Genomic DNA, 27,504 nt, shown 5'->3' on the forward strand with positions numbered 1-27,504 from the left:
GGATCACATTTATCCAGCTCTGTCCTCTATCACATCATTTCACCCTCTCAGGTAATCTTGTGTCAACACTTGCAGGTTCAGAGTCAGTCGTCTCCGCTTTAATTATTACATACAATTAGTTTGGCTAAAGAGGCTAAATGGTTCTTTAAATAATTCCAAAGCAACTATAACTTCAAATGTCTCAAGGCACACACAATTTGGTACACATCCTTTAATTCTGTTTTTTTTTAAGTGTTTCAATCTTCGTCACCAAACATAATTGAAAAAATAAAGATTGTTTTGCATATGCACACTCTGTCTCCTTTGGCTGTAACGTCAATTAAGGTGGGGTTTGCTTGTTGGGTGGGTTTGAATCACTCTTATTCCCTTGTTGTGATTTTAAACCACAAGTGTTGTTCTTGTGAGAGCTGATCATCATTAGCTTGTAAACAGAGAGGCAGCAGGTTCAACTGTGTCAGGAAAAACATGACTGAAAAAGCCCAAAGAATGAGTGGCTGCCACAGCGGGCAGGTTTGGCCCAGGTCAAGCGGAACCGCTCTCGCCTCCCATTCGTCCTCCCTGGTCCTCCATTGTTCTCAGGCTCATTAGTTCCTGCTGAAGATGCCAGTCAAGAGAACCCAGTGTTCATTTTAAACTAGATCGCAAGCAGGGTGCGGAAACTGTTCCCAAACAGGACCTTCAGGAAAAACAGTGTGAGACTCTGGACGTGGGCTGCGCTGTTGAAAGAGTGCTCAGGATGAGGAGGAGAGGAAGTTATGATGGCACCACTGCCCCCTTACAGCCAGTGAGTAGATACCCAATCTCTTGCGTTGCTTTTAAAGCTACAAAGTTTATTTTAATATATATATGTAGGACTATATCAGAAAGAAACTAATCAGAGACTACAGCTTCTCTGTCTCAAGTTTCACATCCAGAATTATATAGATAGAATATTACACAAAAATACAAATTACAGAATCTTTTGGTAACCCTTTATTTTAAGGTGACTTTGTTACATGCTACATGGAATATGCCATATGTACTTACTATTATAATAACAATAAATGATGCACAATTACATGCAAGTAACCCTAAGCCAAACATCATATTAAATACATTTAATATTACTTGGTACTTAAATGTACACTGTAAGGACACCTTAAAATAAAGCGTAACCATATTTTATTATGTTAGTTATACAAATTTTAATAAGAACTATTATAGCACAATTAGATGTTTGTGGCATGCTTTATGCATGACGTTTATGCTAGTTGCAGGCAATGTTTTAATTTGTATTAATATCTGGCAACCTTTTAAATAACAATTTTAAAAGATTTTATTTTAAAACTTAATAGCATGCTAATAAATGTTGTTACCTTTGCATGATTGTAACAGGAAGTGGTACAATACAAAGATTTAACTTTTAAAATATTTATTTATTTATTCCTTTAGTAATTTAGATATTTTGTACTTATTGGCCAGACAGAAAGTTCAGTCACCATATGGCTGTATTAGAAAGTCAAATCATATAAATATATATGTGATTGGATATTGGATGATTGTTTAATTTGAAAGTTTAGCTTTTAAACAACTAAATAAATGAATAAAAAGGTGACTTCTATGTTACCTACGGTAATAAAGTGGGATATTAACAGAGAAATCTGATGGCATAGAATTGACTTGGCTATGAATAAAGTGCCTATTTCTCCTTTTTGCAGCCAGAGTTCATTGCCAATCTCAGACAGACTGATAAATTGGCTCCATGCTATACAAATGACACGGTCTTGTTTTTCACTGGCTGCGTGAACAAGTGATCATTGTTTGGGGTCCCATAATTGCCCCAGAATGCAATAGTGCGTAAAAAGGTTCCAGGAAGGCTCTGTAATTATGCCATGTTGCATTAATATATCCTAAATAATTGATGCATGCTGTGCTTAAATAGTGTTTAGTCCCTCTATAGGGGGACTCATGTCAAGTTTCTAAAACCCTGATGATACTTGAATATTAAACTAAAGGGAATGCTTCATTGTTCACATATATGAAAGCATAATTAATTATCTATGCAATCACTTTAGAAATGCATCTTCATTATCCAACATGCTTGCTTTAGAAACCTCTTGAACGTGCTCTTTGTATTTCATAACTACTAGTTTATTAAAAATATAACACTGACTCCCTCAAAGGGTGAAATTTATTAGCATTTTTCTGTGTGCAATATGGCTCCAAAACAACTTTCTAAGAACACCTGCAGACTCATTTGTTAGCATTTTGTATCTCATCCAATGCCATTCAGGCATTTTTTTTTTATTTTTTTATGTGACCTAGGGGACCAGATGCTTTGAGGTCACTGTGTGTTCGAATTTAGCTGGACTGTCAATTAAGAAGCCAAATCGGTGAACATCAGTCACGAGTTTTGTGATGGAAAAAGAAAAGAAGGTGAAAGAGGAGGTTTGATTTTTCACAAAGTGTAAATGACCCTTGCTCAGATTAATGAACTTTTACAAACAAAGAGTGTAAAACTGTGTTCAGTCTGCGCCAACTCTGGTCCTAATAAGGGAACCGAATGTTCCGTTTCATTTTAGATGTTCAGAGGTTTACAAAAACGAATTTATTTGAAAAGAAACAATGAGACCCACACTTAAAAGATCAGAATCTAGGCCTGCTTTCTACACTAGAGCTCATTCATTCCTTAACCAACAGGAGGTGCACAAAACAAGCAGTTGTGTAATGACTGAGAAGATGATTGCAGAATATTCAAAGACTTTAACATGCACATCTCTTAAAGGTCAGTGTGTTTACTTCTACCGGTCTTAGTTACTATGGAAATGGGAACTGGAGCTGGCCATTTGCTGTCATAAGTTACCTAATTTAGTTTTAAGAGCTGTTATGGAAAAAAAAAAGACAGGATTCTGGTAGCTTTGGCAGATCATACACTCATTTATGCATGCTTTACAGAAGCCATAGCATTTTAGTGAATACATTCTGATGTTGTATGTCTGTGCCTTATAAGCAGTCATCCAAAAAATGGCATTATGTAAATTATGATTAAAATGATGTACAATCACATGATATTAGGAGTCAATGACCCAAGAGGAATCTTACTGTGCCTTTAAAAGAGTGAAATAAATAGTGAAATAAAATTGCAAAAATTGGCTTTTCTTCAGGAAACCCGTTGTTTTATCTTGCATTTGGAGCCTGGTCTTTTTTTCGTTCATCCTTATAGCGTGTAAAGACTTATTTGTACTATTTTGCCAAAGCATAAACATAATATCCAAACAGGCAGTGGCAGCTGTAATGCTGAAATAAAAAACCACAGTGACCCACATCTCCAATGGCACAAATCAGGATGAATGCCAGGACATCAAGCGCAGAGCGTAAAAACACGATGATCACACCGTGAGCCACTTCCACCAAAACACAGCCATGGCAGAGAGAGAAAGAAAAACCTACACAATAAAAAAAAAAATAACAAAACAAACAGCCGTGCATGGCAGAAGTTAATAAACAAACTTCATTCTTTACACCAGTAGGTTTCAGTGTACAATTCAGTACCACTGGGAAGATGATCCGGGGAAATGAAACGCTTGTGTTAATGCGTAAAAGCATTTTTTTTTCAGATATTCACGAAGAAAGATTTTGGTTGCACTTTATTTTACAGTATGTGTACTTCCATGTACTTATAGTGTACTTACAGTGTATTTATCTAAGAAAGTTCTGGTAACACAAGGTAACTACATGGGGTAGGGTTAGGGTTAGGGGTAGGTTCAGGGTTAGTACCTAGTTATTACATAGTTATTGGAATTACTATAATAAGTACATAGTATGTACATGAGGAACAGGACTGTAAAATAAAGTGCTACCAAGATTTTTTATTTCTATACAGCACCTGCGGGGTCTGGCTCAGAGGAGACGTTCTGCACCAAACCTGCTGCTGGGCAAAGCTTTAGGGATGACTTGGAGTCCAATAAGGTATGTTTTATCAAATAAAATCTAGTGTTGTTCTTTTGTGAAATCTAATGATCTTTCAGTACAAACACACCATGAAATTAACGTGTGTGACACGTACAAACAATAACTCATGCTCCTCTTTCAGATATTCCAAGTGCTATTGTTCATTGATTTTTTTTTTTCAAAGTGCTTTTAAGCCAAAGTAACCACGCATTATTGGATTTTCCCAATTGTATTATTTTTCATTGATCTGTCCTTGTCGAGTTGGTGGTTTATAGTGAGAAGTTTTCTGGTCTTCAGGGAAGAAGCGCAGTGTCTGGTGGCGGTGGATCAGTGTCCCTTCGTGCTGGGATTGACCAGTGAGCACTCGGAGCTGATCCTGGATGAATGTGCTCAGCTGACCGAAGGACTAAAGACCAGAGATAGACACCTCTTCCTCCTCAGTGACGCCCTAGTCATCGCCAAGCTCAAGTGAGAATCCTGAACTCTGCTCATATGCATGCATAAAAATACTTTTACAAACTGAAAGTGTCCATAAACCGTCCGGTTATATTTAGAGCTGCTTTCATTTCTTATATGATTTGGGAATCACCTAGCAAACAAAGATTTTTAATGGGATTCCCCCATAGTCTAGTTGAGGCTAAATTCATCACTTTATTTTCATTCTATATCTTTTGATTTCTTTATTCAACCTTAAATTAATCATTAAATGCAATGCAAGCGAAACAACATATGCAAATCATGTACCTTCTATTATGTTTATTTATTTATTTTTTTAAATAGGCTGAAAGCTTTAGGTCTTATTACTTTATTATTTAATATTTATTTCATCTTTATGCTATGGGACTTGTGTTTTCACTGGTCAGCAATTTGGTGTTTAAATGTGCTATTTAAATACAATTTCTTATTATTAATTTCTGCAATTATTTACAGATAATTACCCCCAACCCACTCTTAAATGTAACCATACCATTAAATAGACAAGTTTTTATGATATAGTATGACTCATTAATAAACAAATTCACAAATACATCAGGATTCTTTATTGTTATATCTTTATATTTAGTAAATTTCCTACCGTAAATCAAAACGTAATTTTTGATTAGTAATATGCATTGCTAAAAACTTCATTTGCACAACTTTAAAAGCAATATTTCCTCAATATTTAGATTTTTTTGCAACCTCTGATATCAGATATTCAAATAGTTGTATCTCAGCCAAATGTTGTCCCATGTTGTTTGAGAAATTAAATCTTAAATACTGGATATTTTGAGGTCAAATTTGATTCCTAAATTTATTTTTAAAAAGGAACAGAAAGCTGCAATGTGAACGATCTCAGACACATGGCGCTGGCACGCTCTTGTTTTATTTTCATATGTAAACTCAGTGACCTTTATTTATGATTCATTCCTACACAGCAGGTTTGATTATATCTGTCTTGCACACATAGTTCTTCTGGTGCTACAGAATGCTAATTTTAAAGTGAACTATCCCTGTAAAAACTGTTTTTACATCAAGAGTATTTTCATTTGGTAAATAAATGTAACACGTCACCGGGGGTAAAACAGTAAAAGGCAGAAGTGTTGGATTAAAATGTAGGGTTAAGACTTTTAAAGATAACCGTCTTCTGTATCGGCTGTTTAACCTTAATGTGAAAAAGTACAGAATTGATGCTTGGATGGTTCGCCTGCGAGTCACCACCCGTGTAAACTCCCATGCTGAAGGCACAAAAACAACTAATAAAAAGTCTTAAATCATAACACAAGGAATGCACAAACGGCTGAGCGACTTTGGTTTCTTGTAAATTTGTGTGATAATATATTAATTTATTTTCAGTTTCAGTTTTTGGAAAGTGTCTCTTAGCCAACCTAATGAAATGAATGTGTCATTGAAATGGGGAAATCAAGCACTTCCTCCTTTTTCTAAATGTGGCATTTAAAGTAATGCTGGAGTTGCATTCGTTTCATTCATTATTTACTTTTAAGCAGCGGTTATACATAGAAATAAGTATAAAATAAACACTGTATGTAGTTTTATACCATCAAACTAAGTCTAATCTTCTGGTGATGGTGATCATGATGTTTAAGTTACATCAGAGCTAAAGGTCCCCAATGAGGAAAAAGGCCATTTTGATTGTATCTTCTCCCACAGCACTAAATAAATGACAACAAAAACAACTACACAACTTTACAGTTATGAAGTGAACTCACAGAGTTTATATCCTGATTTAATCATATGGAAAATGATGCCAAGCACACTTTTTTTCACCTCTGTCTCAAAAGATGTGATGGTTTCAAAGGTTTCAGTTTTGCTTTGAATGTGATTAAATCAACAGTTTTTTAGGTTACTACGTTGTTTGGGTCAAGGTCACAAAGGCAGATTTCAGGATGACTATGAATAAGCAATAACATGTCTCTCATCATGTTTAGAGAATAGATTTGTTTTGAGATGTGCAAAGTTGTCACATACTGTAGTGACTGCTTCAATTCAGATACGTTCAATGAGGATTGTTCTCACACCATAAGCAAGTTTCCCATGTTTGACTGATAAATATTTATGTGAAATGAGCCCGAAAATTAAACCTGTAAATTATAGCGATTGTGCCTCTTCAGAATACTTGGAATAAATCGGTCAGTTCATATGGATGTCATTTTATAATGTCTTTGATGAAAGCATCAAACTAATTTTACTGGAGGCATGGACTTTCAATAGAGAAATAGAAATCTGTCAGGTTTTATTAATTTGTGATTTATATATGAATAAAAAGGGATTTGGAAAAAATTGAAGGCGAATAACATTTTCAAGTGAACTATCAGACGACTATGACCTATGCCAAATTTAATATGCATGTGCCTGGAGATCATCACCATATTGCAAAACGTTTTTGTGTTTACAGGTCAAATGCAAGTTACAGACTGAAACACAGGATTGATCTGAAGGACCTGTGGGTGTGCGGCTTTGAAAATGGTGACGACGAGGCAGAGGACGAAGATACAGATGTTGATCTAAGAACATCTATCGTATTGGCTTGGTCTGTTTATCTTAGCTTGGCCTCGTTCTGGTGAGGATCAATTTGTTTTCATTTTAAATTTTTTGAAAAACAGTGCAAGTTTGGAACTAAGCTTTGCAAGTCAATAGATCTCCAGACGTATTACTGAACACTCATGAGTGTGTTCACACGATCATGCAACAAACAGAAGAGCATGTGGGTAGTCTGTGGGCATGCTGCTGTCACTGAAACTAGGTTGCTTGCCAAAGACGTATGTAGCCAGGATGCTACTGTTAGCATATGACGGCAAAGCACAGGGCAATTAGAGCAGGTGTATGAGGTCTTTGTGTAGTCATTGCGAGATAGTGAGTAGGTGTTCTTCGTAGCCTCTTTTGAAAGTGTTGCATGTAGGTGTTTTCACAGGTGTTGGTAGTTGGTTGCAACCCTGAAGAGCAAATTGTAACACAAAGTTTGGCTGACTTGAACTAGTGGAACCCATTAATGTAATAAACTATGAAATCAGAAATAGCAGATCATTCACACGGGTTTGGCACAGCATCAATATGTGGTTTAAGGGAGAAGCCATTAAAGGGAAGTTCGTGATGATCGTCCACCAGCGTTTAAATGGCAGATATTTTAACAGGAATAGTGAAGTTCAGCTGTGTATTCGGTCACATGATTTAAAAACCAACAGAGACTTTCCAACAATGCCGCAATACTTAATAGGAATCAAGGCAATGAGACCAAAGAGAAAGAAGAACCTTTTAATCTACTTAAGGGTGCTTGGCACTAGTTACATTGAATACACACTCGTTGTGTACTTCATATGTGTCACAGTTCAGTTCTGTTTTAATCTTGTGACCTAGTTCTTCTTGAGTTCCTGTCTCTAATGTCTTAACTTTTTGTAGATTACCCCCTGTGTATACAGCCCTCTGTTTACCTCATCCTTGGTTCTCTCTCGTCGCTGCTTTGGTGTTCGTGTACAGTAATTTATTCTTCATGTCGTCTGTGTGGCTACACTTCACCGCGTGTCAGAAGACCGAACCATATCTAATATTAAAAATAGATGCTCCATCGCTGCCATCAACGCTCCACCACCCAGTTTGGGACTTCAGGGAGATGCGGTGGTGGTGTCATTTTTCCAGAATGGCTGATGATTGGAGGACTACACTGAGGAGTTTCTGGACACCTGCCACCTTGGCTGCCGCAATGAGGTCTGTTTGATGGAGGGATTTTGTTACAGGCTAGAAGACGACATTTGCTTCGTCATGCCCCGGGGAGATCTGTGCGGGACTTTAAAGAGCTACATCAGCTTTGCCCTGTTGATGAAAGGATATGCATTCATGGTCAGCGAAGTGGATGTCGAGGATTTCATCAGCATCCAGCCTCACCACGCAGACTTTTCACAGCGTGGCCCAGAGCCCAGCCTGCTATCATCCCCACGCAACACAGATCGGAAGCCTGAGCCCACCGCAGACACGATGCCAGAGCTGGTCACATTTAATGAGACTGATCTATACAACACCACAGAGCCCAAGCCCAACGTGAGGTCTGACCAGGTGTGGGAGCCGGCTACACTGATCATGCCTGTGGGAAAATTAGTGGAGTATGAAGGCATGGAGGAAAGCTCCGCCCACATTCATACCTATGAGGATGAGTTGTCGCTGGCTTCTGGAGATCTGTTGGAATGATTAAATCCTCTCTTCCTCCTTGTTCTGTCTGGCTATCTTCTTTGCTTGCTCCAACCAGCCCTTGCCTTCAGTCTTCCCTTTTTCCTTCCTACCTCAAATCTCCTGTCTTCCTGCTGGTTGTGTCCAGCCCCAAATCTTTGGTTTCTCCGCTGGTTCCATATGGTGGAAAATAATCTGTGTTTTCTATTTGTCCCTCCGGCCCTGACCCTCCTATATCCCTCAAACTCCCGCCAATCCTCCCTATCCCACCTACGCTGTCTAGTCCTTCTAATCCCATCATGTCTACTATGGCCTGTTACCCTACCTGCTCTTCATCGTCCCTCAGGGACCACTTTGGGCAAGCATCCAACTACCTCCACCTTCTATGCCAGCCAAGCACTCAGTCCTGTTTCTGCTGCCACCTGTCATCCTCTCAGCTCACCCTCAGCCTGCCATAACCCATGTGGGTTTGCATCAGGTCTTCCAGTCACCAGCTCCGTGTAGACATGAGGACCCGGTTTCTTTCTCTAGCTACTCGATCCCTGACTCCACCTCAGCTCTTCGACCCTCAGCTCTGCCTTGATTCCTAGCTCCCTGGTCTATACTGTGGTCTGTCACGCCCCAGGCTCCACAGGGCTTCCTCGTACCTCTCGTTTCACCCCCATCAGTTGTCAACCTCCACCACCTTAGGATTACACTCTTCCGGCTTTACCTCATCCCTCCATCTCTCTGGCTCTGTCAGGCTCCCCCTTCTGTCTGGGTCCACCTTCATCCTAATTTGCTCTGGCTCCACCATGTTCTTCTGGAGTCACGTCTTTACCTTGGTCACCAGAGCCTGCTGCTCCACATTGGCCCTCCAAATCCTCTTCATGGACCCAGGCTCTGTGTCTGCTTAGCTTCACCTGGGTCTCCATGGTCCCCATCATTGCTGGAGCTAGAATATTTGTTATTACACTGTTTATATAGAGCCCTCTGTTTCCCTCATCTTTGGTTCAGTCTCATCGCTACTTTTGTGTTTTTGTACAGTACTGTTTATTAAAGCATTTTAATTTTCTTCTTCCTGTTGTATGTGTAGCTACACTTACCATGTGACAATATCTTAAAAGCATATTTAAAAAAAAATTACTTCCAGATAATATAATCGTAGTGAAATAAAAGACCACTTGGGCCCTATCATACACCCGGCGCAATGCAACGCAAGGCGCAGTGCAAGTGTGTTTGCTAGTTTCAGTCCGGCACCGTTCGTATTTTCCCGTCCAGCGCCACGTCGTTTAATTAGCAAATGCATTTGCACCCATTTGTGTGGCCATAGACCGCGCCATAGACCAACTCAAACCTGGTCTAAAGTCTAAATTCAATGGCGCAATATTTTTTTGTTATTTAAAGAGCGCGTTGGTAGAAAGTGCGCATCTGGGCGGGTCCACAGTGCACGTTGACTTTGCTCTGACTGGTTTATTGAACGTCACGCCCATTACTTTTTAAGAGAATAGGGACAACCCATTCCAAAAATGTGCCCTGGCGCACGGACCGTTTTTCTGTTGTTAAAATAGCAAAAGTGGATTTGGACATGCCCTGGGTGCATCTGAGCCATGCACTTTACACTTTGTGTTTAGATCGTTAAAATAGGGCCCCTTAAGTCTACCAAAATGATGTACACTTATCACTTTTTCGGGGTATTTCTTATCACGCTTTTAATTTTTTAAATATTTTAATGTCAAATTACTGAGTTTTACTTTGAAGTATATTTTGAATTATTATGTTTTAATAGTAATTTGTTGTGATTTTTAAAAAGGACCCTTAATATGATGTGTTCATGATTTAAAGTTACATATTTCAAAAGTAATTATTAACTTCCATATAAAGATGTTTTTGAGTACAACTCAGAAGTTCAAGAAAGCAAAAAGGTTAACTTCAGCTTATTGCATTTAATGAACTATAAAACATTATTTTTCTGCAAATGACATGCAATTAAGTGTCTGAAAACCTTACATTCCGTTTGCGCACCTGTCAGATATCACTAAAATAATTGTTCTGGGAAATCACACTGGTGTCTATGGAAACTGCTAGGCTCTTCAACAGCAATAAGTTTTGTTATTTCACAACACAAATGCTCAGTAGATAACTCTACCGAATGTGAAAGTATGAAACAAATGGTGAGAAATTCAGTACATAAAAAATATTTTCTGCAGAAACGAAGGAATTCAAAGGTTTACACACATTTCACAGTCGCCCCATCCTATGCGTCTTATTAGGCCTAACCTACCTTGTACCAAACTTTCCGCTTGTCGCCCAAGCCACACTCTCAAATGAGGAAGTGGTATCTGTAGCTGTGATGCTGCTTCCTGCCCTCATGACTCACTGAGACTTTCCTGCCCTTTTTGTTGTAAAAAGGTCGAGAGAGTGTGGCCTCTTCATATTCACAACATCTTCACGCGCACTGCACTCTCCGTGGATTACTAACTCACGCCATGCTGCTCTCTCACTTGCAGTTTGCCTGAGCTGAAGGACCACTGGCTGGATACTCTACACAGGTGAGGTGTCATTTATAAATGCATAAGTGGAGCATAATAATCATTCTATTCTTAAATTGCTCAGCTTAAAATACAACTGTTACAAGATGATTTAGACTTAGACCAAAATGAAAATGCTATTTTTTTTAGTTAATTACATATGCTTGCTGGCTGAGTTTTTGTGAAATGTTCTGATGTAAGTCACTATATATCTGTCGAATAACAAAAAAGGTTGCAATTTCAAATGTCATGACAGAAAGACTGCAGAGGCGAGATCGAGAGCAGGCAGCACTTCTCCTCCGCCTAGCATCCTCATGAAGGTGCTGAATGGCAATACCACGGTACGCGATTCTGATTCGTTAACTTTAGTGATCAGCTTTCCAAAAGTCAGAACGCATAAATGCTTGGAATGGGATATTTTTCTTCTGTGGCTTTTATCTCAGATTACGTAAGTCCTCTGCCCTGGTCTGTGTATGGAAATATAGTTTGGGTCTTACATTACAAAAAACTGAACTGACATTAGTCTTCTGTCTTTCTCTGTCTTGCAGAATAAAACTCTAAGTGGAGTTGGGATGGACTCTGCAGAATTGCCTTTTGATGTGAGCACTCAATAGTTTTCATTTTCATCAGTTCATATTAGATTTACACTCTGTACAAACAACAAATTACTTCCAATGGCATGTAAAAATGGCTGCAGCAACAAAACTAAGGATGCTAAAATGAATGAGAAAGTCTTCCATAGTTTTGACAGTGCGCCATGTGTGTAATTTGAAGTCACACCCTACTACTACTTCACGTCCTCATGACAAACATGTGCCTGTTCCCAGGGCAATGGCAAAATCTCCACCCTCTCGAAGCAGTTTCATAATCAAGAGGCACACGCACAGCAGCCTATTGGTGAGTTTAAACTAGTCAAAATGGCTGTCCGAAATCACATGTTGGGTTGCGTGCCCGCCAGAAAAAAAAACAGTGAAACTAAGTGGGAGTGAAAAAAAAAAAACATAGTGCAAGAAAACAAAGGTGTGAAAAACTAAGCTCTGAAGACTAAGTTGACCATCACTGCTTCACTCTAGTAATAAATCTTAACGTTAATTGTAAACAGTCTTTATTTGTCAACAATTTCAATCGTTTGAAGTATTACTAATAATTAACTTGTTTGGCCTCAGGAGAGAATGGAGGCAAAAGGCACTTTTTCTTCAAGCTGAAGAGAAGCTCCACCAGCCCGAGTGTACCTGCTCATCCTGAGTCCAGTGCTAAGAGCTTGCTGTTTGGAAGACAACTGCAAGATGACACCACACTTCCAAAACCAATTACTGTACGTCAGTGCATTGTATAGATGTATTATTGTTTACTTCATGATTTGATGAAGACGACACACACACACACACACACACACACACACACACAGATATATATATATATATATATATATATATATATATATATATATATATATATATATATATATATATATATTGTTCAAGAACAAGAATCTGTCTACAAAAAAAATCTGCATGACCGATCCAATCAGTACACTAGCACATGTAATGATTCTATTTATAGGCATCTTGAAGTTTCTAGCTAAACTTACCCAGAACTCAATCAGAAGTGTTTAAGATAATTTTGTTTAAAGACAAAAACATGGCCAAAACTACCGCATCTAAAGTAGTTTTTGTAGATTCAATTAAAATCCTTGCCAAACAGAGCTTGGAAACCAATGGCATGCCAAAAAAGTGAAGCTGCCTTGATGCCATTCGAAAAGGAAAATCATTTCAGACATGTATTGAGTCATTTTGATGAAAGATTATGAGGACATGCATTTTTTTCTTTTTCTTTGGTTATAACATACACTGATGAATCCTGCGCAGGACCAGGAATGTGTATTTAAGAAATAAACCAGGACTTTCCCGACCGGGAATTCGGTGGAAGATTCCTATTCCTCAAACTTCTCATGTTTTTGGTCCCCCAACAGGAAATACTCCAGTTGCTGTTCAGGAAGGGTCCATTTACTGAGGGTGTCTTCAGAGTCTCGTGCAACAGCAAAAACCTGAATGCTCTCAAAGACCAGCTGAACTCTGGAGCCCAGGTGGACATGGAAGCCCTGCCTGTGACGCTCCTGGTTGGATTGTTGAAGGTGAATAATACTCTATGTTTACAGTAGGCTTAGCTTTTTCCTGTATATGTCTCATGTCAACACCCCTTTTTCCGTTCTGACGTGTCTGTGAAACAATGAATCATTTCTTTATTTTTGTGTTCTGATAGATTTTTCTGAAGGAGCTCCCTGGAGGCCTGCTGGTGTTTGAGCACTATGAAAGCTGGGTCAGTGCTCTAGAGAGAGAAAGGACAGAGGATGCTCAGAGAGAGCTGAGAAGGTGCGTAGTACAATCTTGTGACCTAACATTAAACTCACTGTAGATTAAGAGTGAATGGGAGAGAGAAACATGCAGCAAATGTGGGAGCTATTAAAAAGTCCCTGGCAATGCATGGTGGTAAATATGGGGCTTTTCTGTGGACTTTCTATGTAGTCTTCAGAGATTTGAAAATAGGGAAATTAGAAGCTGAAGTCTGACCACTAAATGTCAGAAGGACAGTTCTGTTTTTGTTCTTCCTCGCTCATCAAAGAAATTAAATAATAAATGGAAGGAGCGGTTAATAGAAAAAGGACCTAACTGTTTTCCCTTTGTTCTCCACTCTCAGAATGGCAGAGAAGTTGCCCAAAGCAAACAGTCTCCTCTTGCAGCACCTGCTCTGCCTGTTTTACCACATCAGTCAACATTCAGAAACCAACAAAATGGATGCTAAGAACCTGGCAGTGTGCATTGCTCCAACATTGCTGCATCGTGACAGCCAGCCACTAGACAGGGATGATGTAGCAAAGGTCAGCCACTTAGACCTTTTTATAAGAAACTTTGAAATGACAATCTGTTATGTCATGAAATTATTTTTTTGCTTTGTCTGCTTTGGTTCTGGCAACATGAGCCTATAGCACTAAACTTAGTGTGGATCATTGTCTGAGCAAGACTGTATGTCAGAAGTCTCAGTAATGTGTGTTTTTTTTTTTTTTGAGACACCTCTGCAGTCTTGTTTTGACTAATCAGTCGATTTAAGACACACTTTCATATGCACGATGTGGTTTTAGATGCATAGAAACCACAACACCAAAAGTACTGTGACACTGGGTTGCATATAAAACTCAATACATTACAGTATATGAAATAGACATTAATGTTATTCTATTGTGTTTTTATTAAGGCCACAAATCTCGTCCAGTTCCTAATTGAAAACTGCTGTGAGGTATTTGGAAATGCTATCCTGAAGCTCTTTGGGGATTTAGAAGATCAGGAGTCCATAGAAAAATCAGGTAAATAACTAACATTTATAACTATATAAAAAAAAAAAGAAACAAAATTTCATTCTCAAATTTACATTAACATATATGTACCATTTATGAGCCCTTTCTGAGACCATTTTACTTCCCAATATGTTTCCTTAACATCTTCCCAATCAAGAGCTCCATTTATGATTTTGAGGTTGACCGCAATCTCAAATCTTAACAGGATGTCTGACGATAATACTTTTGCATGGACAAAAATGGCCTTAAAGCAGATGTTTCTGCACCCCTAGTGTGGCCAAATTGAATTGCATTATCCCAGTCACTGAAAGTCACTAGGAAGTCCAGTTTAAGCTGTTATCTCTGTTTTGGAAAATGACAGTTGGTCTAATTGGTCTGGCCTTTAGCTATTGCAAGCTTAGCAGAAGTTAGTTTAACAGCTACTTTGTTCCGAAAAGCTTGACCACCTAGAGCTGGTATTAGGGTTGGGCGATGTCTACAAATTTGGCATCGGACGAGGTCTACAGTGAAACATTGTGATGTACGATGACATTGGTTGGGGTTGCCTGAAGCATGAATCCTTATAAGGGAAAACAAATAACATTCCTAATACCGCGTCTACACAAGATGCAACGTGACAAAATACTATAGAACCACTGATCTATAATAGAGATTCATTACATATAGATCAGTCAATAGAACTCTGTATAATCAGTGATGCTGTCTACACTGGATGTGGCGTGGCATGATGCCACAAATCCCTGACAGTAAACTGCTGCCGCGTTCGGTTTATGACGCGCTGACATCTGATGAAGCATGGCACCATACGACTGTCTTGTCCATTGTAGACACGGTGAAGGAAAGATGACTGAGGAAGATGGCAAATGATTTGCAGACCCTTAGAACCACTAACAAACATATAATCTTGTAAAAATTGTGGGAAGCAATGTCACTGCCTCTCCATAGTATAAACAGAGTACGTGCGATTGCAAATCTCAAAAGTGATAGTGAAACTAAAAAGTGATTGTGCATTCAAAAAGGGGGTGGGGAGTGGATCACGATGCTGGCAGCAGCCATTGGCGATGGACGATGGCATGTCTATCGCCCTAACCCTAGCTGGTATGACAAACCATTAGCTGGTTTGTCGCTGATTCATGAAGTTTACCAGTTTGAACAAGCTAATGATCACCTTGGACCAGCTAAAGGCCATTTAATTAACATGTTACACCATCTAACAGGGTAAAGTCTCGAATTTACCAATAGCAACACCAACTTCCATCCAACTTCATGCCATTGGTTGAGCAAAGGTTGCTGTGTTGGGCTGGCCGGGGTATTGTCACCTAGACCGTTAACTGTGATTTGTTTCCTACAGATACAGCCTGCCTGATGTCCCCTGATATCTCTTTTGATGTCCAGCAGCATGACTCGGCGTACGACAGCACAGATCAGGATGTCGATTGTGATTGTGTAGAAGCTGAGAGCCGGTCTCAGGAGGACAACATGATGCCACATGGGAGCCCAGGTCTATGCAAACTAGAACGCTCTGACATTCACTCTTGTTCCTCTGAAGCTATATTTGACACTTTCACAAATCCCTTCAATCGACGATGCTCTGAGCCCTCCATTTTTCCTCCTGCCCCCATGACGGGTTTAAGAGAGCTTGCCCGTAGCCACGACAACTTTTCGACAGAGAAGGAAGACTTTGACGACCAACCGCTCAAGAAGCAGAACTCGGATGATTCTTTCTTGCATCCCAACCGCTGTGAGAACAGAAGATCGCAGATGGCCAAGACTTTGAACATAGACTTGCCAATCAGTGTGTCTTCTCCAGCAGCCAAGGCTGGTTCCTGTCCATCATTCTGTTCCTCAGATAGCACTTCCTCAAATCTCTCAGAGCAATCCATAACCACATCACCCCAGCCATCCCCTTCAAGCCCCCGCAAGTCTACTAGGCATTCATCCTTTATGATTAAACCTAGACTTAGCAATGCCCAAGGAGACCTGGAAGTGACCCGACGATCCCTTTCAATGAGGGCCAAAAGCCTTGGAAACTTTGCGTTTAACCGAGGCAGTCTGAAGAAAGGTGATTCCCAGAAGGAAGTGGTCTTCCCATGTGAAACTCTCCAAGAGGACTCACAAAATGAGACGGAGAACATCGATGAGCTTGTTCGGCGTCGAAGGCCTCTCTCAGCCATCGAGGTCTTCCAACATGTGGATAGTCGTATGCCATGCAGCCCCCCATCCTATGAGCAGGCGCTGCAGACCGGAGCACAACCGGCCCCTCCGCAGTACAGGGCCATGACGGTCCAACACGCCCGAGAGCTTGGGAGGAAATCTCGACCCATGTCCATGAACGACTGCCTGCTGGACCATTACAAAGTTAGCGAACCCACAGAATACAAAGAAACTTTCACAGAAAGCATTCAATTAGAAGAACCACAGCCAGTGCCAGTGCCGTTCCGGCAGAGGGCCATGTCTGAGTCAGTGTCCCAGTTGAGACATGAGCAAGTGTCCCGCAGGTGTAGTCAGCCTGTGTTTGAGGAGTTCTCCTATGCAAAGGAATCTTATGTGTGAGTGTTTCTTTCTCAATTGCAATACTGAACTCTTGCTAAGATTTAAAGACGAAGTGTGTAATTTGTTTGTGATTATCACCAAGTGAAACCGCAAAAAACGATGATTGTTTTCAAACAGGTTTCCCGAACACTCCACCTCCATCGATTAAACCATTTTTGCTTTGTTGGGCTGAACAGAATGATTAACCAAGCAGAGAAATATTTATATAGTGCCACAATGTTTACACATTTCAGATCAATCAACCCATAAAATGTCTTGCTTATAGTTACATTAAGCAATAATAGGAGAATTCATTGTAACATAGAAAATTGCACACTTCAGCTTTAAAATAACCTGCAACTATTAAGCTGTTTAATCTAGTGACGCATAGAATTCAATGTGTTCCAGCCATGTCATATGCTAATATTGAATCATTTTTAAACTCTTGCCAGTATAAAGCTATGTAAATAGACAGTTAAAATAATTAATTTGTATAATATAGTAAAATAGTTGGTGGTGACTGAAGAATTTTGATGTAGTAAGAATGTACAGCTGTGAATTACGTGATTTCTGTATTATTTCTACTCTTTATTTCACTACAATAAAGAATCTTAGAGGCCATGTTGTCATCTCTGACAGTCTCAGAAAGTTCTTATGAAGTTTAGATTACTTTCATGTTGTTCCTAGTGAATAATGAGCTGGTGGCCTCACAATTTCCTCACAATCATAATGATTGGTAACTATATTTCATTTTTTTTAAAAGTGTTATTAATATAACATCATCAAAAAAGTAGTCCATCTGACCTTTGCTTAATATATTCAAGTCTTCTTTGTGTGACGAACAGACTGATATTCTCATAAAATTGGAAAATAGCTTAAAGTTTATGATACTTACTTTATTGTTAATTCTTGTGATAATTTATGTATGTAGCGTGGATAAAATTCTAAAGCTTTCTACAAGAAGAAAGGCATACTCTTTGTGGTTAGAATCACATGAGATTGAGTTAAAGATGACAGAATTTTTTTTATTTAAAATATTCCTTGTTCCTATGGGACACCAAGTTAAAAGAGGTTATGAGTACTTTCATAGATATGGCATTTTGAACAGTACCGTCCCCCATGCATGGCAACGGGTTGCATAACACGCAGAACAAAATGCCATTGAGAACAACATGTTCTGCATTAGAGAGGAAGTCAGCGATCATGTGGACTGATTTGGTTTTTCTCTGAATTTGGTCTGTCGTCTCACTTGTCTATAGATATGTGCCCTATTTCCTCCTCTTTCAGCCTTACTCAGAAATAGACTGCAGTGTGTCAAATGTTAGTGAGCATGGTTTCTTTAGCGCAGTGTGCACACATTAACATTAGTCTGTAAATGGGTAATGGGTACATTTTCTCAAGATCCTTATCAAAGCACCGAATGTACTAATGCTCTAGATGTCTGAAACGTTCACATATATGCAGCCATTAAAGGACAACTTCACCTTAAAATTAAACTTTATTTACTCACCTGCATGCTGTTCCAAAATTGTATGCAGTTATTATTCCTTTTTTTAATTCATGAATCAGAATCAGCAAGTGAAGTAAACATTTTGTGACATATTTGTAAAGTAAAAATGCGAAGCAGTTTAAGGATTTCTCCAAAATTGACCATAAACATGGCAGTGCAATCCAGTAAACATTCATTAACCGAGACAAAACCACTGATGAATGTTATATAATGAATCTGTGAATGCTAGTTACATAATACAGTCTCCCTCTGTTGCCTTTGCTGTGTCCATTATACAGTGATAAATGGGCGCTTTATGCAATGAATGTTTTAATGCTTTAAAGTTAAATTAACAACCAATTAGTGACTATTCAGTGACACAAGTATTGGATTACTAACAGGTCTAAATAGGGGACAATGATACCGAATTTCTCAAACAAAGCACACAAAACCAATGACATAGTCTGAAAAGGCAGACGTTAAAAGTAATTACGATGACTGAAAAAGGATGCTCTAAAAATAAAATGAATGACAGGGTTGCACACAAGTTCAAACGCAACAGATCGCACATGCAAGGAATTATGTAATGTGATAAAACAGGACAAGTATGCATATTCAATATTAAATAAGAAATGTTTGTAATGAAGGGAGGACCAGTCATTGTTATGAGAGTGACAGCAAAAATATAGAAATATATGTAATAATGTTTTAGCGTGCAACCAACAGGAACCCCAATACTGTGAGATCTGCTGAAGTAATCAAGTTGAGGTTAGCCTTGATGGCTCAGTTCCTCTCAATATAGCAAAGAGAGTTCCTTAAAGAAATAGTTCACTAAACATTGACAATATTATAATTATTTATGGACCTGTTGCTACAGCACCATATTCTATAATTGATAATTTTGCACACTATGAACCAATTTCATACAATTTTGGGTGAACAAATCATGTATGACAGAAAATAGTGTGACAGAAAATATGTAAATAAAAATAACGTTATCGACATAAATGATATTTTGCAAGACACAAAATATATTGCACAGTGTATAATATAAAAGTGTTTTTCAATCTCCTGATAGTACTATTTCTGACTATTTGGAAGTTTACATATTGATCAAAAATCGGAAAGTTGTTTATCTTTTGACCCCCTTTTTCTCAGATCCATAAAATTGACAAAAATGAAATGTTGTATTATGCATGCCAGGCCAATAATTGGCGATGTCACTTTGCACACACGTATGATTTACACGGTTTTCATAAATTTGTGGGGGTGTTTTATATTTTACACAGAGACGAAACTATTTTCAGGTCCCTCAACGCCTTCATCCTCTTAATGAATAGGCAAAATGCTTACAAAGCTTTCCATTTTTAAGTGAAAACGGTGTCGTGTAATTAAATGTACCCTTAGAAATCATTTTTCCATTGAGTTGTTCTGGGCATCTCTGGGCATCTGCTGTAAGTCTTGGTTCCCCCCAGAGTCTCTTATGCTCACTATAGATGTTGGCTTAAATATAATTTGATAATGTTAAAAGTGCTACAAAATGAAACATTAGAGAGCATTTGACTATTAACAGAAAAGCACACAACAGCACTGCATTGCAATCAGACCTTCTTCTTTTAATCAAAATAATTAAATTATATATATTTGAAAATGTATGTTTCAGGATAATGCTTGAGAGAGTAAATGTGCTCTGCGAGACAAACGTTTGGCATGTTGGACCATGTCCACAGTGTTGTTTATAATAAGAGCACAGCACTGGAGGACATTTGCACTGTCTGAATGATTTCTGTTGACATCGGTCTCTTGTTTTTTTTTTTTTTGATTTGTTTTGTTTTCAGACTGAAAACCCCAAACCACTTCCTTGCGTCACAGATTTCAACTTCTTATTTCAAAAATAAACTTTCTTATTTGATTTAGGGAGTGTAAGAATACTGCTATACCGTGTGAGTTAAAATACCCATGACAATATATTTTAAGGTTTTAAAAATAAATGCTCTGAATGTATTACAGACACCCAAGGCACACAAGTGAAAGTGCCCCAGAAATCACAGTGCAAGCTCTTTATCTAAAGATAGCAGAGGGAACAAACTGAAGGCTTTTGAGCACAACATCAAAATACAATAGTTTTTGTCTATTTAGTGCACATTTTCTCAGTAGTGCATCGGCTGGCTACATTTCTGATGATGTTTGCTAGATTCTAAAAACGGTATGTGTGACGTGTGTCATTTCAGCTTGTGTGCAGCTCCTCTGTTTAGTTTTGATCACAACAGGCAGAAACATGCGTCGGTTTACCTGTCTCCCCCTACTGATTGTTAAGATGTTTTACACTAAAGATTTATTACACTTAAGACTTTAACAAGCATTTATAATTAGTTTTTTTATTTAAATGCATATTTATGTGGAACATTCCACAGACTTGATTTTTATACTGTACTGCATTTTCTATCCCTTCTATCACCCTTACTCCAACCCTTAAATCTTCACAAGGTCCAAATGTACTGGTATAACTATCCTTGAGGGGACATTTGATAATATAGGGAATACCAGGTACACTCTCTCTCTCTCTCTCTCTCTCTCTCACTCAAACACACACAAACAATTATGGCACCAAACTTGCACACAACTGCTTTGGGATTCTTCACTGAGGAGTTTAATACAAGATTCAGTTCAGGTGTGATTTATTTAATCATATGCATATTTATGTACCTTGCATATTAGTTGAATGTTTTTTATGTTATGACAAAATTTTAAATGAATTTAAACCACTGAATCACTGTGCAAACAAATGTAATAATTTTCGTCTTCGGCTCAGATGTCAGGAGTAAATGACGACTGCTATATTCATTATTACATTCAACAAACAAAACACCTCAATTACTTAGGAGACAGACATTCTTGTCTACTCAGCTTCGAAACAAAGGCGGACGGATGACAGCTCACTCAAGGTGGAGCTGTGATAAAACCAAAGACTGGCGCCGCTGTCAATCAACAATAGTGGGAGGGGCCTGTGCAGAACTACATCATTCTGCCAAGAATCTGAGATCGGCTTGAAATGAGAAAGGGGTTTGGATTTATCAAGATTTTCACAAATTTATTTTTATCATTATAGGGTTGTTGTGTACAGACACTGCCAACACACATTTCAGTTCTTAAAACAACATGTAAAAGTGATTTATTTTATTTTTTTTCATCTGATGATCCCTTTGGTGAGCGTTGTTCCTAAAGACATTGCTGCTTGGTGCATCTGTTGGCTGCCTACACGTTTTTGAAAGAAAAAAATATATATTTAAAAGTCTTTACTGCTGACTTGTAAAAGCAGCTCTTGTTGCCGTCTAAAGGCGGAACATTTGTAACTAAAATCACCATCACGAACAAACACGCACACTGTTTCCTAATACTAAATACTACTATTTATATAAAATATTATTTATTGAATAATAATATTTAATAAACAACAACAGCCATCATAAATGTTGCTAGTCAATTCAGTCAAAAGTACAAAGGCAGTGCTCTGTTATACAGCATTGTTACATATACATGATGCAATTTTGCCTAAATGATTTGCTCTTTAACAAATAATAGATCAATGAGACAAAAACTATCCATTAGATTCACCCAATATGTCATGTTTAATCACTATAGAGATGTCAAATTTCAGAAGATCTGGCCAGGGTGAGGCTCTCTTGGGGTTTATTGTTATGTGTATATATATATATATATATATATATATATATATATATATATATATATATATATATGTGTGTGGGTGTGTGTGTGTGTGTGTGTGTGTGTGTGTGTGTGTGTGTGTGTGTGTGTGTGTGTGTGACCACGATTATCCCTTCTTCTTTAGTACTAGTTTTTACATGAATGAACATCTTACCCCTCACGTAATCACTCAATTAGTGTTTCAACTGCGGAAAGACGTCTTAAAACAGCTTGTATAAACAAAATGTCACATAGCATTTAATTTACCCCAGGCCAGTCATCAGTGTCTACGGCTCATTATTTGATAGACAAATGAAGTCTAGAGAAGAGCATTTTGCTAAATATTATAATATCAGACTATGCTTTGTTATATTTATATATTTATTATGTTTTATTATATTTACCTGTTAGTGGTGTCTAATTGATGTAGGCTACATTTATAAATAAATATTTTATGAAACACGTTATGACTCTGTAAATTACTATATTTCAACAAATATTAGAAAATGTATAATTTAGTTCATTTAAAATGTACATGTTTGCTTACAAGTTTTAATTAGAGTGTTGATTATTATAATAGTTAAAATCATTGGTAGTAATTAAATTTAGGTTTGGGCTAATTGTAACGTTATAGTTATGTAAAAGGGCTAGATTTGTTCAATAGTCATTTGTTCAGTAAACCACTGTTAGATTTGATTAGATAGCTTATAATTACACAGGCCTAATAAGGACACCTTCAAATAGAGTGTAACCAAAATGTGGTATTACAACTGAAAACATGACCTATTTAACGTGTATGACACACACGCAGAAGACTAATGCTGCCCACTTATACGATGCCCTAAAAACTGCCTAACCAAACCGGAAGTAAACAAAGCTGACCACAGTTATTGGATACAGTCGCCACGGTAACAGTAACAACAACTGCGACAGTTACAGATGGGGAAACGAGTCCAGCTCTCAACAGCCAGAAGTTCATGATTTTAGCCTTCAGTAACGCTTTTGATATCACAGTTAAAAGGAAAGATGGCATCTAGTTTACAGACGCAACACGAGACGCAAAGCGGAGTTTATACGTTCTCCAGTCGTCCGCGTGCGGTTCCCAACCGCCCCAAATACAGACAAAGCGCTCCGCTGCTGTGAGTCACACACACCTCACAACACGTCAAACATCATCATACACTGATATATATTTAAGATTTATGGCTATGACGTCCTTAGAAAAAAACAAAACAATGTTTTTATTTTTTTGTTGTAGCGGTCCCGTGCACATCAGGTAAACATAAGATCTCTGGTTTGTTTTTATTTATTTATTTAATTTATGTATTTTCTCAGCTGTCTTTTTACACAACGTAATCTGAAACGCTGTTTTACTGCAGTAGCAATAATTGTTATAATTACAAAAAACTAAGATTACATTGCTGTTTTATTATCTTGTTCTTATAATGTAATACCAAATTTATCAGGGTTGGGGGACTTCATGTTAATATTATCAAAGTGCATGATGGTTTGCTTGCACATCGTTTTATGAATGAATAAATAAATAAAATAATTTCTTATTTAATAAATATAAAATATGCATCATGCTGCTCATTTGAATCTGTTTATTATACAATTCCACGTCACTGTATGCAGCAATGAAGAACAGAGCAGTTATGGAAACATCATGTATGACCGACGTGTTGTCAGAGGAAATACATACGCTCAACCCATCCTACCCATTGTGAGTATCAGTCCAGATAGAAAACTCTCTTTCTAAGCAGATCGAGTTGTGCTTGTGTAGTCTGACAGCCAAAAGCTCATTAATATTACACACCATACATAACACTGTACTGTGATGAGAGCGCAGCTGATGCATGAATAGAATATAAATGAATATAAATATGTTTAACAGACATCTCAGCCCGATCCAGTTGAGTTCCTGAAACAGCAGGAGGCCAGAAAAAGAGCTTTATCCAGAAAACGACTGAAGGAGCAGTTTGGCCCGAAAACACCAGAACCCCTAGAAGGCAGAATGAACATAGATGTGCAGACAGGTATAATGATTTAGCACAATAAAGTAGAGTGCTGCACAGATTACAGACTTTTGTGGGCCAAAACCCAGAAATCATGGCATTTCATTTCCATCGTCCTGAAGTGAATGAATTTTTGGTTAAATGCCAAATGGTTAATAACATCTGTGCTTGACACAAGCTTGAGATATTGTCATTTAACGACATAAACTACATCAGTTATACTCCTCTGTGATATTAAGTCATATAACTGCAGCACATGTCAGAGCCAAATGTTAAACATATGTGTGTTAGTAAAAAGTGGCAAAAGCTCCCCAAAAGAACCTCGGCCTGCTTTCATTGTATAATGTTTTTTTATAAGCGACCTTCTATAACAACACGACCGAACCAAACCATGCTCATAAGTGTAAATCTCAGATTGGACATGCATGTTTCCACATCTGTGATAAATTCAGAAATCAAATGTTGAAATCACACACTGATGTGTATTTTAGAGATGTATCTGGAAGAGCTGAGCGATCACATAGAGGACGTCAGTGTGGAATGCCAAACAGACATGTTCCTGGACAAACCGGCCACTCCCCTCTTCATCCCGGCCAAAACTGGACGAGATGCAGCCACACAGATAGAGGAAGGAGAGGTGCAGTATGGATGCTCTCAATTGGCTGAATCTCTAAATCATTTCCCAGTGGTAAGACTTGCATGTGTCTTGTCTGTAGCTGTTTGATTTCGACGTGGAGGTCCAGCCCGTGCTGCAGGTGTTGGTGGGAAAGACAATCGAGCAGGCATTGCTGGAAGTGCTGGAGGAGGAGGAGCTGGCCAGCCTGAGGAATCAGCAGCAGGTGTTCAGGGAGATCCGTGATGCTGAGCTGGTGGAGGTGCAGAGGCTGGAGGAGAGGGAACGGCGCCTCCGTGTGGAGAAGGTGAGAATCACTAGACACAATACCGTGACATGATGCTCAGAAGAAAAAAAAAAAATCTGCAAGGTTTTCAGGTGACGCTGCGGCTTTAATTAAGTCAAAGGTAAAGACTATGGCAGCAGGCCACAAAACCATTTTGTTTTCTGAAAATAAAAGCACAATTTAGGGGTTGGAGGTCGAACTGGTACAAAGTTTATTGATACAGTAGGTGTGTTGTGGTCTGAAATTGATTTTTGTTTTGTTTTAGGGTTTTAAGGTTACTCTTGTGTTATACAATTAACTAACTTGTAACTAAATATCTGTGCAACTGGTTTGGACTACCAAAATGTGTTTATTTACATATTTATTTATAATTATTTACCATAATATATACTGATAACCACCATGGCAATATAAACAATAAATCAAAAAGTCATGGCTAGTACTCACATATAGACAGTGCACAGGATCAAAACACGCATTCAAAATGATGAAATAAACATTAACATTACACAACACACCCTAATGTTACCAATAACAACTAGAAGAAACCACAAATATTTATTTATTTTATTTCATGTGTAATGCAAAGACTTCTGGGAATGTCTTCTTTACGTAAATTATTATGGTTTTATTTTTATATTTATTTTTTATTTTTCAGATTCATAAAAACTCATTTGTAATCTTCACCATCTTAATAACCTTTTAACTTTTTTTTAATCGGTCCATTGGTGAGACAAATATCTTTAAAAAAAAAAAAAAAAAAAAAAAATCCATTGTCTCAGTTCATACTCAAAAAGTTGATAAGCCATATTTGAGGTTGATGATTGATAGCTGGACGTTCGGATTTTCTGCCTGAAATACTTTAATTACCTTTTTTTCATGATCTTATGTCTGAGCAGAGATCTAAGAGATTTAATGTATATTTTCTGAGTTTTAATGCTTCTTGTGCTTCAATATATTTTTTATATTGCTTTCTTTAATGCAGGAGAACCGGATAAAGCAGCAGAAGGCCGTGCTGGAAGAAGAGAAGGAGACAGCAGATAAAATCGCTGCGAGAGCATTTGCTCAGCAGTATTTGTCTGACTTGTTGCCCTCAGTCTATTCCAATCTAAAGGATTGTGGCTACTTCTATGACCCTGTGCAGAGAGGCAAGTGTCAGCATGTCCATTAATCTCTGTATTCATACATTTGAAAAGGTCTTTAATGAATGCATGAATGATCAGTCTACTGTCAAGTGAATGAACTTTTATCATCTCTGCTCCAGATATAGAGACCGGATTCCTCCCTTGGCTGATGGAAGAAGTCACCAGTACTTTAGAACAGAGATATGTAGCAAGAACAGTGCTTGACAGTGAGTTCAGTCCAATTGTTTTCTCAGATATCTATCTATCTATCTATCTATCTATCTATCTATCTATCTATCTATCTATCTATCTATCTATCTATCTATCTATCTATCTATCTATCTATCTATCTATCTATCTATCCATCCATCCATCCATCCATCCATCCATCTATATAAATATATTTTTCTGCTGTTTAATACATAACATGGGATTAATCAGTCAAATCTGTTGTTGTCTAGTGCTCATTCAAGACGTCACTAACCAAAGACTTGAGGCCTTTCAGATGAAAGAATGAACTCCTTCATGCAGTTTCCCATTAGAGGTAAACAGGATCAAACATTTAATAACTTTAACACTTTAATTTGTAAAAAAAAAATATAATAGAGCACATTGTTATATTGAAAGATTTCCATTTAAATATCAGATAACCAATATAGATGTTACTGTTCAATCTGTTATATCAGTTTTATTAATAGTTGAGGTGAAGAGTTAACCTGTTTTCTTTTCAGGTCATACCGGGAAACAAGTAAAATCTGGAAATATTTTCATGAATTCTTAATAAAAATTCTGAATGATTTTCTTTTTATTGTTTTATTCATATATTATTTGAATAAAATTTGGAAGAATCTTCCCGTTGTGTTTTGATCTGCACTTCAAGAGCATCACTGTAGGAGGCGCTGCGGAGTCAAAACAAACCCCACTGACCTTCACTCAAACTCCTGTTTAATCTTGGCCACATCATTGCTGTAATGCAGCTGTACTGTATGGAAAACTTGAAACATTTAGAGTCTATTTAAATTTTGTAGACGTGGCATTACAGAATTTTGAGGAGTAGCCTATTATGAGAATATTAATTCTGATTAAATGTCCTCATCTGCTGAAGCACAGAGGAGCTGTATTCCAAACTTTGACCGTAATGCTGCACTGTTTAACTTTAAAGAGATGCTGTTAATATTTTACGACTTAATAACTTTATAAACACCATTGTCAGTGGAATGACCGTCTCGTCTGGATCGTTGACTAAACATCGAGGTAATCTGTTTGACGTCTCTTTCATTCACCTCGCCTAT

General features: G+C 37.9%; 2 protein-coding genes across 4 annotated transcripts; both read left to right on the top strand.

The window, feature by feature from the left end:
* Positions 1 to 661: 661 nt before the first annotated feature.
* Positions 662 to 17,601, top strand: LOC127984296 (rho GTPase-activating protein 20-like). 2 transcript variants are annotated; one of them, XM_052586875.1, is made up of 14 exons: positions 662 to 784; positions 3,863 to 3,948; positions 4,228 to 4,398; positions 6,824 to 6,988; positions 11,076 to 11,117; positions 11,353 to 11,437; positions 11,645 to 11,695; positions 11,924 to 11,993; positions 12,263 to 12,411; positions 13,069 to 13,230; positions 13,359 to 13,468; positions 13,794 to 13,974; positions 14,349 to 14,457; positions 15,800 to 17,601. In XM_052586875.1, the coding sequence occupies exons 1-14, from the start codon at positions 737 to 739 to the stop codon at positions 16,999 to 17,001; spliced, it is 2,631 nt and encodes an 876-aa protein (XP_052442835.1). In that variant the 5' UTR covers positions 662 to 736; the 3' UTR covers positions 17,002 to 17,601. The 2 variants fall into 2 exon arrangements, with proteins under 2 accessions (XP_052442835.1, XP_052442836.1); XM_052586876.1 differs by lacking the exons at positions 662 to 784; positions 3,863 to 3,948; positions 4,228 to 4,398; positions 6,824 to 6,988 and having other exon boundaries at positions 10,949 to 11,117; positions 11,357 to 11,437.
* Positions 17,602 to 23,072: 5,471 nt separating this feature from the next.
* rsph3 (radial spoke head 3) lies at positions 23,073 to 27,008 on the top strand. 2 transcript variants are annotated; one of them, XM_052586864.1, is made up of 10 exons: positions 23,073 to 23,313; positions 23,433 to 23,450; positions 23,810 to 23,897; positions 24,069 to 24,210; positions 24,681 to 24,826; positions 24,906 to 25,109; positions 26,074 to 26,236; positions 26,353 to 26,439; positions 26,674 to 26,756; positions 26,944 to 27,008. In XM_052586864.1, exons 1-9 carry the CDS (start codon positions 23,201 to 23,203, stop codon positions 26,727 to 26,729), a joined length of 1,017 nt encoding a protein of 338 aa, XP_052442824.1. In that variant the 5' UTR covers positions 23,073 to 23,200; the 3' UTR covers positions 26,730 to 26,756; positions 26,944 to 27,008. The 2 variants fall into 2 exon arrangements, with proteins under 2 accessions (XP_052442824.1, XP_052442825.1); XM_052586865.1 differs by lacking the exon at positions 23,433 to 23,450.
* Positions 27,009 to 27,504: the final 496 nt, after the last annotated feature.

This window comes from Carassius gibelio, chromosome B20 (assembly GCF_023724105.1).
Source record: "Carassius gibelio isolate Cgi1373 ecotype wild population from Czech Republic chromosome B20, carGib1.2-hapl.c, whole genome shotgun sequence".
In the NCBI taxonomy this organism is placed as follows: domain Eukaryota; kingdom Metazoa; phylum Chordata; class Actinopteri; order Cypriniformes; family Cyprinidae; genus Carassius; species Carassius gibelio.

What these genes read in the sequence shown, in the direction of transcription:
- rsph3 (XM_052586864.1), top strand. Translation starts at nt 23,201, where the DNA reads ATGGCATCTAGTTTACAGACGCAACACGAGACGCAAAGCGGAGTTTAT. An exon ending in GAACATAGATGTGCAGACAG is followed by an intron (nt 24,211 to 24,680) that starts GTATAATGATTT and finishes TGTGTATTTTAG; the next exon opens with AGATGTATCTGGAAGAGCTG. An exon ending in CACAGATAGAGGAAGGAGAG is followed by an intron (nt 24,827 to 24,905) that starts GTGCAGTATGGA and finishes TCTTGTCTGTAG; the next exon opens with CTGTTTGATTTCGACGTGGA.
- LOC127984296 (XM_052586875.1), top strand. Translation starts at nt 737, where the DNA reads ATGAGGAGGAGAGGAAGTTATGATGGCACCACTGCCCCCTTACAGCCA. An exon ending in ATGACTTGGAGTCCAATAAG is followed by an intron (nt 3,949 to 4,227) that starts GTATGTTTTATC and finishes TCTGGTCTTCAG; the next exon opens with GGAAGAAGCGCAGTGTCTGG. An exon ending in ACACGCACAGCAGCCTATTG is followed by an intron (nt 11,994 to 12,262) that starts GTGAGTTTAAAC and finishes GTTTGGCCTCAG; the next exon opens with GAGAGAATGGAGGCAAAAGG.